Source organism: Diplotaxodon limnothrissa, linkage group LG11 (assembly GCF_057381915.1).
Source record: "Diplotaxodon limnothrissa isolate DT_005_m linkage group LG11, D_limnothrissa_male_GT1.1, whole genome shotgun sequence".
NCBI classification, from domain to species: domain Eukaryota; kingdom Metazoa; phylum Chordata; class Actinopteri; order Cichliformes; family Cichlidae; genus Diplotaxodon; species Diplotaxodon limnothrissa.
In genome coordinates this window covers 16341183-16353435 of record NC_140606.1, presented here as the reverse complement: position 1 = coordinate 16353435, position 12253 = coordinate 16341183, and the positions used below count along the sequence as shown (strand labels likewise).

Sequence of the window (12253 nt, the reverse complement as noted above, 5' to 3'; positions counted from 1 at the left end):
GATGACTGACAACAGGACCTAGCCCTCTGGTCACTGGTCTCCATCTTCATTACAATGACTGACCTCGGGGTAAAAATCATGGTAAAGCTGGGATACTGACATATTTTCTCTCCTTCAGCAGATACAGATTAATTCTGACCATTCCGTAACCAGATTTACTTTTTTCATCCCAACATCTTTTTTGCCACTGTTATATTTCCACTGTAGTGTCAATACACTATTAAGGATTATGCCGAGTCAGACTGCACATACAACAGTTTGTTTACAAGTTGACTTCTTCTTTATTGGGATCACACAGAAGTAACATACACACATAACTGGGCGTGGTGCCCCCTACTGGCGATGGCTTGCATAGCACACAATAATTCTTGGTTCATACATAACATCTCCTCCCCACTAAGCTATGCGACCGTGGCACCACCCGCAGAAACATTTCCCATAACCAAAGTAGCACCTTTTTTCTTTTTTTATATTACAACATTCATGAAAACTGGAACTAATGTTGCTTTCTGTATGAATTTCTTTTTAGTTGAGAATAATGTCTCTGAACGCCAACACTCTCACTGAACTACTTAATACGCTCACCCATCACAATAACGAGCGGGTGGCTTGGTGACTCTCACTGGGTAACGTCTTACAGGTTCTGTAACCTGTGTACAGTCAGTCGGTGATGATTTAAGAGACTGGGGTGTATCTGGAGGTACGGTGGTCCCCATAACTTGTTCAACAGTCTCTTCCTGCAGAATTGTACAAGGGTAAAGCATGGTGTCACTACCACTCTGGGCTGGTGACATCTGAGAGCTTGTCGGAGGATCCACTGTGACCTGCTGAGATACTGACTCAGGTCGTGTCAGCATCTGATCCACATGACGTTTCCACACCCCTTGGGCTCCCACATTCACCTTGTATGACACTGGCCCAGTCTTCTCCAGTACGACACCGTGCGTCCACTTGTCCTCTCCCTTCCTATAATCGCGCACCAGGACAGGCTCGCCAACAGTGAACCGTCTGTCCCTGGAGTGTTGCTGTCGGCATTGTTGTTGCGCATCCTGTGACCGACGCACAGCTCCGGCCACACTGGGCTTCAAAAAATCCAGTCGAGAGCGCAGCTTGCGTCCAATGAACAATATAGCTGGCGTTTCTCTAGTTGTTGCATGCGGAGTGTTGCGATATGTCAAGAGGAACGTGTCAAGGCGTTGTTGCACAGGTGCTGTACCCCTGGAGGCTTTCAGTGCATGCTTGAATGTCTGCACAAAACGCTCAGCCAAACCATTAGTGGCAGGATGGTACGGCGCAGAGCGGATGTGTTTGACTCCATTAGCTTTCAGGAACACCCTGAATTCCTCAGAACAGAACTGCGGTCCGTTATCACTCACCAGGACGTGGGGAATGCCATGGCGACTAAAGAGACCCCGTAGCACTTGTATGGTTTTACCAGCTGTGGTGCTATCCATAATATGCACTTCAGGCCACTTGGAATGTGCATCTACCACCACCAGGTACATGTGACTTTCAAATGGACCCGCAAAATCCACATGGATCTGTTCCCATGGACAGGAAGGCCACAGCCAAGGGTGTAAAGGCGCTAACCCAGGCTCTTTTTGCACACGCTGACAAGAGTGGCAGGCTTTAGCTTGAAGCTCAATTTGAGAATCAATGCCAGGCCACCAAACATAGCTGCGAGCTAAGCTCTTCATCTTCACCATCCCTGGATGTGCAGTGTGGAGCTCTTTCAGTACATGAGAGCGCAGCTTAGGTGGCACAACCACCCTCAAGCCCCACATGAGGCATCCCTGCTGTATTGTGAGTTCATGTCTGCGCATCAGATAGGGTGACAGCTCTTGATCTGTGTCCTTTGTTGCTGGAAAACGTCCAGTTATTACCATTTCCAGCACACGAGACAAAGTGACATCAGACAAAGTGTCACGTCTGATCTCGGCGACACTGACTGGTAATGTGTCCAGCTGAGATGCGTAGAATACCTCAACTGCTCCCCGTTTCTCTTTCTGTGCAAGGGGCAGAGGGAAACGTGACAGACCGTCAGCATTGGCGTGATGTGCCCCCTTCCGATACTGTAAGGTGTAATTATGTGCTGACAGAAGGAGCGCCCAACGCTGCATTCGCGCAGCTGCCATTGATGGTGTACCTTTTACTGGACTCAGAATTGAGGTCAGTGGGCGATGATCAGTGAGCAAGGTGAACTTGTTACCATGGAGATACTGGTGAAACTTGCGCACTCCAAAAACAATTGCCAACGCCTCCCTCTCGATCTGAGCATAGTTTCGTTCTGCTTTGCTGAGGGTTCGTGAAGCATAAGCAATTGGCCGTTCTTGGCCATCAGGCATGACATGTGAGAGCACGGCTCCAACGCCATATGGTGAAGCGTCACATGCCAAATGGAGAGGCAGTTCAGGATTGTAGTGGGTGAGTATTTTTGGTGAGGCCAGACGTTCTTTACCATTCTGGAAAGCTGACTCGCAGGCTGATGTCCACTGCCATTTCTTCTCTTTACTGAGTAGCTCATTCAGCGGCTTCAGGACTGTAGCTAAATCAGGTATGAAACGTCCATAATAGTTGAGCATTCCCAGAAAAGAACGTAACTGGCTGACATCAGCTGGTGCTGGAGCTTCCATAACGGCACGCACCTTTTCTGGTGATTTGTGTAACCCTGCCGCATCAATTATGTGGCCCAGGTATTCCACCGATTCTTGGAAAAACAGGCACTTCTCCTGTTTGAGACGCAGGCCATAGTCCTCCAGCCTGCCCAAAACTGCCTTAAGGGATCTCAGGTGTGTCTCTTTATCTGGACCACTGACGAGGATGTCATCCAGATAACAATGGGTGTATGGTAGGCCGAGAAGCACTTGATCCATAGCCTTCTGAAACAATGCAGGTGAAGACGCCACTCCAAAAGGCAAGCGATTGAAACGGAACAGCCCTTTTTGTGTCGAAATAGTCAGCAGCTTCTTAGACTCCTCTTCTACCTCCATCTGTAAGTAGGCATTTGCTAAGTCTAGCTTACTGAAATGCTGACCTCCTGCTAGAGAAGCAAACAGGTCCTCAATGCGTGGAAGTGGGTACTTATCCACACAGAGCTGCGAATTAAGAGTGACCTTGAAATCACCACAGAGTCTCACTGAGCCATCCTTCTTGTTGACAGGGACCACGGGCGTAGCCCAATCACTATGCTCCACTGGTGTGATCACCCCAAGCTCAGTCAGGCGTTTCAGTTCTGCCTCCACCCGAGGGCGGAGAGCATAAGGCACGTTACGTGGTGGACAGAATTTGGGGACACTATCAGGCCTAAGAGTCAATCTGGCTTTAATTCCTTTCATTGTGCCCAGCTCCTTAGAGAAAACGGCAGAGTGTTTCTTTAGCACAGCCTCCAGATTGTCATTTCCGCTTTGCTCTCTGGCATGGACCATCTTTAAGTCTTTCCAGTTCAGCTTAATCACTCTCAGCCACTCCCTACCAAACAGTGGTGGAGCATCCACCTTTACCACGTACAAGGGTAGAGTTGCACGCTGCTTATTCAGTTCAACTTGCACCTTGATGACCCCTTCTGGTGCCAGCGGCTCCCCAGTGTACGTTTTCAGCATGATGTCAGTGGGTTGCAGCGGCAACTGACTCAGCATACTTTTATATTGTTCCCATGGAATCAAAGACACAGCAGCCCCTGTATCCATCTCCATTTTCTTCCCGTTAACTACAGGCATTAGGGAGATACGTGAATATTTCTCTTTTCGTGACAAAGAATACAGCTCCAACTCACTATCAGTGTCGGGTCTGGTTCCTTCACTTTCACTCTCCTCAGCGGCAACATGATGAATTCTCCTCTTTTTGTCCTTTGCTCTGTTTTTAACTGCATTGCCTTTCAGCTCATGTTTCCCCTCTTTCTCTTTCCTGTTCCAATCTTGGCTGCTTCTGGCTCTACCTTTGCACATGCGTTTCGTGTGGCCCTTCCTTCCACACTGGTGACAGTCACGGTCTTTGTACCAGCAGTCATCATCAGTATGATTCATTTTCCCGCAGCGGCGGCATTTTTCACCTCTTTGTGACAGCACTGCATTCACTTTAAGGGAACCACTCAACTGCTGCACTTCACGTGTTGCTGTCTCTGCCGACACAGCATAATCAACTGCTTTGCGAAACGTGAGATCCTTCTCAGTCAAAAGACGCTTCTGCACAGTTTCACACTTTAATCCACACACAAATCTGTCTCGTAGAGCATCTTCCAGATACGCACCAAACTCGCAATGTTCTGACAGTCTTTTCAGCACCGCCACATACTGTGCGACCGTTTCTTCTTCCCCCTGATTCCTCTTGTGGAACCGGAACCTTTCAGCTATTACCAGCGGTTTGGGAGCAAAATGAGCTTGCAAAACACCCACAATATTGTCATACTGCATTGTCCCAGGCTTGCTTGGCGCCACTAGATTACGCAGCAGACTGTACGTCTTGGGACCCATCACACTCAGCAGCACCGGGACCCGTTTCTCAGGCTGAATGTCATTAGCAAGGGTGTAATGCTCAAAACGTTCAATATACGTCGCCCATTGCTCACCAGCATCATCAAAAGGGTCCATCTGTCCAATCATTCCAGCCATGATGTATCCGCTGTCCACAGCCAACACTGTCGTTTTTGACTCGTCGGCGAAAAGCAGCTAGCAGCTAGCTCCGATGCTAATTCACCACGCGATCGTCCGTTTTCCGTCCGAACTCGGCCACGCAGTCAGTTCATGCTCAGTAGACAGCCAAGTCTTCCAGACGTCACAACTCGTCGCCAATTTATGTTATATTTCCACTGTAGTGTCAATACACTATTAAGGATTATGCCGAGTCAGACTGCACATACAACAGTTTGTTTACAAGTTGACTTCTTCTTTATTGGGATCACACAGAAGTAACATACACACATAACTGGGCGTGGTGCCCCCTACTGGCGATGGCTTGCATAGCACACAATAATTCTTGGTTCATACATAACAGCCACAATTTAGGACCACTTGCACCTTTCCCTTTTTTAACGTGATGTGGTGGCAGCGAGGAGGTAGGACAATGATAGCAAGCAAAACAAAGAAGAAAGACAGCATGAGAAAATGATGGAAAAGCAGAGCTGTCTTGGCGCCTCTAGCCATAAGGCCAGCATGCCACTTTTTTGGAGAGCTGCTGTCTGATGTTAGATGGTAACTCCCTCCCTAGTGCTGTCCTCTCACATCTCCTCCTTGTCTCTCCTCATCTTTTTTTCCCTCCTTGTCTCTTCTCATATTTTACCCTCTGTGTCTGTTACTAAGACACTTCTTGTTGTTGGACTGCTGTCTCCCTCACTCTGTCTGATCCTCTTTCCTTTTCTTTCTGTCATTCATATCGCCTGTTAGTTACAGATGTGATGATCGCTGTGTAAGACTGCTTCATCCTGCTTCATCCTGCTTCATCCTGCTTTCTAATTTCTCATCCTCACAGTCCCCGAGTTGTCTTTTTTTCTTTGCTTTACAAATCCAGTCATTAGTCAACCACAGAAAGTTTAATCCATTTCATGAAACTTGACATTACAACGAACAATCACGGTCAAGTTTTCAGCATAAATCTAGAGTGGGTTCCTAAAATAACTGATGCATGATGCAGCATGCATTTCTGACTTAGTTACAAAGGCAGGGTCACGTTTTCTGTACAGTCACTCCAAGGTTACACTGTCTTTGTTTAAACTGCAAAAAAGAAAAGTTATACTGCTGTTTTTTTCCTTTATTTTCTTATTAGTGTGTGTGCATATGACTTTTGCCATTATGATACATTTTACTGACGTATGTCTGCTTTACCTGTCCGTCAAAGGTGTAATGACAAGCCTTTCGGTACACCCCAAGAATTCATTCTGGTAGACAAAGCCCACATCTGTAATGTTGATGATCATCTTGTCTGAGTCCTCATTGAAGTAGAAACGGCACTGCTTCAGCCATTCAAAGTCACTGGAGCTTTTGACATGCAACCGGCACTAGGTGGAGAAAGGGTAGCGATAAGAGACAGGGAAAGAGGGAAAGAGAGGGCAGAAGGAGACAAGGGGATGGAAACAGAAGTGAAGGGAGAAGGGAGATGGCATGTGAAGAATAAGAAATTGAAGGGCACCACTCAGAAGATTATTTGAAAAGAGAGATGAAAGCCAGATAAAAGAGGGGAAGAAAGGTGGAAGGGCGGGATGTGTGAGGAGGGATTTCGGTGACAGGAGGGTAACATTAAAAGGGTGGAAAGAGAAGAGAAGCAAGAAAGTGGAGGATGAACGAAGAGGTCATGAAGTGAAATGGGAAGAAAGGAAGGTAAAGGATAGGGGAGAGTGAAAAGGAGGGAAGAGAAAAGTCCAGCAAGTTAAAATGATGCAAATGGGAAAAAGTACAAAATGAATTAGAATAGTAATGAATAGAAGAGATAAAAAGCAGAATATGTGTGAGAAAAAATACAGTGGGGGTAGAAAAGTAGCAGTGTGATATATTATTGGAGAGGAAATAAGGTGAGGCAAAAATGTGTTTAGAAACAAACAGGACAAAGGAACATGAGCAGGACAAATTAATGGTATGAGCTAAATAAATACAAATGATTTTAGAAAGAACTGAAAAAACACATCCAAATAAAGTTTCTTCAAACTGCTTCTATTAACCTTGGGGTTCAGCAACATGCTTATTCTGCCTTAAGTGGAGATTCAAACACAGTCGTGACTTTAAATATTACTTGACTGCCATTAAAACCCCTCTGACTACTTTCGACAGAATTTACTCGCTGCAGTAAACAACATTTTGTATTCTGACATGGCAGCCCTTGGGAGTCTGAATATCAAACACAGTTTACAGAGTGGTTGCTATTTTGAGCCGGAGATTCTAATCTTGAACAGAAATTGCAAAGCGTTCATGTGCACAGTTCAGCGTCAGTCTAACTGATCCCAGCTCGGATGTCTCTGGCCTCTTTTCACCGAATGATCAACATACTCACCAGTTCATCAAATATGTCCCTCTGGTGGACATGAATAGTGATGAGGGTCTCATACTTGGTCCTCTCCACAGCCTCCAAGTCTCTTGTGGTCATGTCAATCAGGGTGTTAAGGAGATCCAGGAAGAACTGGTTGGTTTTGGACATGATGCGACGATCGTATCGGGCATTGGTCAGAGCTTCTTCTGAGTCCCTTGTCCAAATCATCTGAATACCCAGTAACCCCACCTACATTAATGTGCAAAAAACAAAACACATCAAAATGGTCAAATGTACCGATGACCTTAGAAATCTAACTATTGTTTTGATGAAGGAATACTATAGCAGTTTAGTACCACACCCCAAGATTTACAGAGAAAATAACAGCCCCAATTCCCAAAAGTTGGGATGCTGAGTACAATATAAATAAAAACAGAACGCAATGATTTGCAAATCTCAATAACCCATATTTTAGTCACAACAGAACATAGAAACAATAACAAATACTTATAGAAAACACACCCTTTTAAGAAAAAAAATACTTGTTCACTTTTAACAACAGTCAGTAAACATCTGGGAACTGGGGAGACCAGCAACTGTACGTGGGTAAGGAATATTGCCCAGTTCTATTCTGACACAGGATGTTTCCAGGTGGTGAACAGTCTGGACTGATGAAAGGCAGTTAAAAACCCAGAGTATCCTTCTACAAAGTATGCGATTTAGCTGAAATATGCAGGTTGTTCCCTGAAAAAGACAGGGACATGACTGGATTGGAGCATATTTTGCTCTAAAACATTTAGATACTTTTCAGCAATGGTGGTATCTATCCAGATGTGGAAGCTGCCAGTTTCATAGGCACTAATGCACCCCCATACCATGAGAGAGAGCAGAAAAAGACAGATTGCGTGAGGATGTGGTCTCCATGTTGTATAAAAAGTTTTCCACATTGGCTCAGTCAGTGTTAAATGACCTCTGGTCCAGAGAATATAACGGTGATTCTGAATCATGTTCACACATGGCTTTTTCTTTGCAGCATAGAGCTTTAGCCTGTACAGCAAACTGTGCTCCCACACATTGATTTTCTGGAGGTGTTCCTGAGCCCATGCAGTGATTTCCATGACAGAATCAGGTCTGTTTGTAATGCAGTGCTGCCTGAGGGTCTGAAGCTCGCAGGCATCCAATATTGATTTTCAGCCTTGCACACAGAGATTTCTCCAGATACTTGAAATCTTTTGATATCACGTAACGTAGATGACGGGAAATTCATATTTGCAATTTTACACTAAAGAACATCATTCTGTAATTGTTCTACAATTTTAGTTTTTTGCAGATTAGTGAAACTCAGCCCAATTCTTTCGTCTAACATGCTCTATTTATATCCACTCATATTACTGAGCTGTTGCCAGATATCCTAATTAGTTGCAAAATGTTCCAGCTGTTTTTTTTACTACCACTAATTTATCCAGACTCTTGTTGGCTGTCGTTGTAGTCATTAAATTCAAAATGAGCCAATATTTTATCTCAAAATAGTTTTCTCAGTTTTAAACATTTGCTAGATTTATTATATGGGTTTATAAGACTTGCGAATCATTGCATCCTATTTTAACTTACATTTTGGAGCATCCCAACTTTCTTTAGAATTTATTTTGGAGTTTATTACAATGTTCATAGTAGATTGCCTCTTTAGGCTACACAGGTTTCTGTTTTTGAGCAGCGCCGTCCTTGCTCCACAAGGATAGCCAGTTGTGGTCGAATCAATGTTTTAAAACGTTTGCGGATTAGTTCCTGGATTTGGACAATGACTTACTTGAGATGGGAAGGAGTTGAGGAAGTCAATTAGCTGGAAGCCAGAGTCCTGGATAGCCAGAGCAGCTTGTCTGATCACAAGGTGCAAAGACTTCTGGGATTCTTTCAGCAGAGCATTGAGCCACACCTCCACGTTCCCTTCAGCTGTGACGGGACGATCCAGCTCCACAGTCTCTCCCTCGCGTGATGACACGGCCAGAATGCGGTCATATATCTGTGAAAGGCAACACTGATTAGATCGATTATTATAACTACAATGATGAAGTTATTTTTTTTATAAAAAGTATATTTTTCAAATTCTACATTACTCTGATTAGTTCATTCAATTTGACATTAAAGCAGCTATTATATTTTATTACTTTCATGTTACAATCACATATTTTTCAGAAGGTTAAGTGTTTAAGATAAACAACAAAAAAAGAACATAATCCACCTTTTCATGAAACTGGACACACTTGGTATTGTCAAAGACATTGAGAAGGTGGGCCTGGATGGTGTGGGAGTCAGAGGCCTGGCCCAGGATCTCCAGCAGGGCAGGATCAGAGACAAAGAAGAAACGAGGAAACAGCAGACGCTTCTTCTCCAGATAACTGTTTGACCACATAATTTTAAAAAAATCAATACAAAGTATCATCTGACAGACAATACAATAAACCAGATAGTTAACTGTACAGCATAAAAAAGGAAATCAGTCACTTCACTTACCCTCACTACTGATTATCGTTTAAAATCTTCTACCTTTCTTTTGGTGGTTAAGTTCATTAGAACCTAAAAATAAGGGCCATGGTGGTGTTTTAAGTTTTTTCTACTCACCCTGTTAGAGACTTCTGACAGATCTCCAGCTGTTCGAGGAGATGTGGAAGCAGCTGTCCCATGGTCTCATCCCCCACGCATGACTGTACCACATTGGGCATTTCATGGGCTCGCATCATGATCTTCACCCATGACTTATCAATGTTAGAGAAACGCTTTGCTTCCTAAAAAGATTGAGTTAGTCAATTATCTCATGATCAGACTGTTTTATTATTTTATTTTGTATTTAGTTGTTTCTTTTAAATGCTTGGACGCTGTTTGGCGCTGATTTTAGAATTAAGCTCGTAAAACAATCTTACAAAGGCAACATTTCACTATTATTTCTCCTTCTTTTAAATGTCAAAACACTGTGGCCTGAAAACATTGCCTGGACCAGTGATTTATTTTGCTCAAGAGACTGTGAAATATAATTTTTGAAAATGGAAATAAAAGAAACTCAACGCCTGGCACATTAATGCACTACTGCACCTAAACACCCAGAATATTGTCCAGAAATCTGATAATGATGTAAAGATAGAATTTTTTTATGTAAATTGTGTAACTGCAAATGAGTAATTTCAGTTCAGTTCACTTGTTTGCCTTTTAAACTGAAATTGCCTTTTAAACTGCATTTGGAGTCCATGTTTAAGCCTGATAACCAATATGAATCACATCCTGAAATGTTGTTCACCTTAGGCAACTGTTTGGCGATATCTCCACCCACAAACACAGCCTCCAGATAGATCCACAGGTTCTGGACAGTCATCCAGTGCTCGATAATATCAGTGGTGTTGGAGAGATTCTGAACCCACTTCTGAATCTGGGCTTTAAATGGGGTGTTGTACCTGAAAAAGAAGGTAAATCTTCACGTTCGCCTTACTTAGGGACGCACACCTGTGTGTGGCTCGTCTAATGTCTAGATTTCCCACAGCTGTGGAAGAAGATCATCACTACCGACACTAATGATAATGACACTCAACACTGCCGTACCGGTTGCTCATAAGGGATCCCAAGATCATTAGGCTATCCTCCATGCTGGCAATGATCTCTGATGTGCTGTCTCCTCTCAGCAGCAACTCCCCACGGGTCTTAAAACTGGCAAATGTAAAAGTCTTGTTGTCCCACTCAGCGATCACTTGCTTCAGCTTTTGTTCAATATCACGCTCTTTCACAGCACTGATGCAGATATCCTGCACAAGAATCCCGCCCCCCAAATGTTTTTAAATGTTAGCAATAAAAATGCTGATGGCAAACAGATGCATATGCACTGAAAAAACAGGATCGGTGTTTGCACTGAACAGGACCACCTATCAGTTAATTCAATATATTACTCTTTAAACTTTTTAAATGTTTTCATTTCCTCCAAACAATTTTCCAAACTTGTATTTTATTTGGAATTTATTATATCAAATAAAAAAGAAAACACCTTGAATTAGCAGCTAATGATTCGTTTGTACCTCAATCTCTTCTTTATACTTGAGTAGAGGAGCCTCCATTATGTTACGCAGCTTGAATGTATCAGTTTCCACCTCAAAGGTATGGCCAGTCACCTGGATACAAAACAGGACAAATTACAGCTATTATCATTATCATTAGGTTCTGGTGATGACTTGATTTCAGTCAATAACATTCAGTTGCAGTGCTACACCAGTGGCCATGTTTCACTAACCTCCGTTATCCTCTTCCAGTGCCGGGCCATCATTGCTTTGTTAGTCATGAGTTCCAGCAGGGGGCAGCACTCACTGAATTCATCAATCGTTTTCTTCAGATCCTGAAAGGCCTGCCACTCTTTCAGAGCACGAGGCAGTTTTCGACACCTGGTAGTTCACAGGACGTGACAGTCAAACTCATATTTATTGTCTTCTTTCTAAACTACACTTTAGCTCTGCTGAAGTCAAGTAAAGTTGACATGAACTAGATTAGATGTATAGTTGACATTTTGTTTGTTAAAGGAAAAGTATTACAACACACTTCAAGTTTGGTATTAACGCTACAAGAGTCATTGGATTGGACAACTTGTTGAGTATCCTTCCTTACTAGCACAGAGCAAAAGTTCATGCATCAGTGTCTGTTCATAGCTTCACTCAACCAAATCAACACCTCCACAACAGATAGCTGACATTTCTGCCAGAGGAAACAAATATCCTCTCTTCTTCAGCTCTGACTATAGCTCTATATTTTCCTTCTGACTGCTTCTAATGTTTATCTAGATTTTCATTGTCAAGTAATCCCTTCCAGCTGTATTAAAACTTGTTCTTAATTTCTTTAGGTAAAATAAACTAGCCTGTAGCCTATTAGCCTCTTTCCCCTTCAGTGTCCATTTGACACATGCTGGACAAATGTGACCACATAAAGGGCAAAGATTAGCTTTGCATTGTGAGACTGAAATATTAATGCAGTGTTGATGAAGAACAGGAAGCTTTGTTTCTGCCACTGGAAAAAAAAACAACTTTTTTTGTTGTTATGTAAAACTTTTGGGTTAGTATTTCGAAATTATAACATCTCGAAACAAGTTTCCATATTGTAGCAAGTGAGAGGAAGCAGTTTCTTTAATGCCTGAAAATAAGAGTGATGTTTATGGATGGACTAATGAAAATCATTTAATTTAATTCTGCTTTTTTTTTTTCTCTTTGTGATGTCACCAATTCCTGCAGTAATGAGAGGGCTTGATTACACAGTATGAGAAGGTTATTTTCTCACATAG

General features: G+C 43.1%; 1 protein-coding gene across 3 annotated transcripts in view; it reads right to left on the bottom strand.

Moving 5' to 3' along the window:
- The window catches only part of dnah5 (dynein, axonemal, heavy chain 5), a 118068-nt gene that overhangs the window by 85541 nt on the left and 20274 nt on the right, over window positions 1–12253 (bottom strand). For all 3 annotated transcript variants that reach the window (XM_085365208.1, XM_085365210.1, XM_085365209.1), the window contains 9 exons: window positions 11219–11366; window positions 11007–11099; window positions 10540–10739; window positions 10241–10394; window positions 9571–9734; window positions 9191–9347; window positions 8759–8971; window positions 6976–7200; window positions 5817–5989 (listed from right to left, as the gene is read on the bottom strand). In XM_085365208.1, the coding sequence (XP_085221334.1) occupies window positions 5817–5989; window positions 6976–7200; window positions 8759–8971; window positions 9191–9347; window positions 9571–9734; window positions 10241–10394; window positions 10540–10739; window positions 11007–11099; window positions 11219–11366 (1527 nt within the window). The remainder of the gene's footprint in view (window positions 1–5816; window positions 5990–6975; window positions 7201–8758; window positions 8972–9190; window positions 9348–9570; window positions 9735–10240; window positions 10395–10539; window positions 10740–11006; window positions 11100–11218; window positions 11367–12253) is intronic.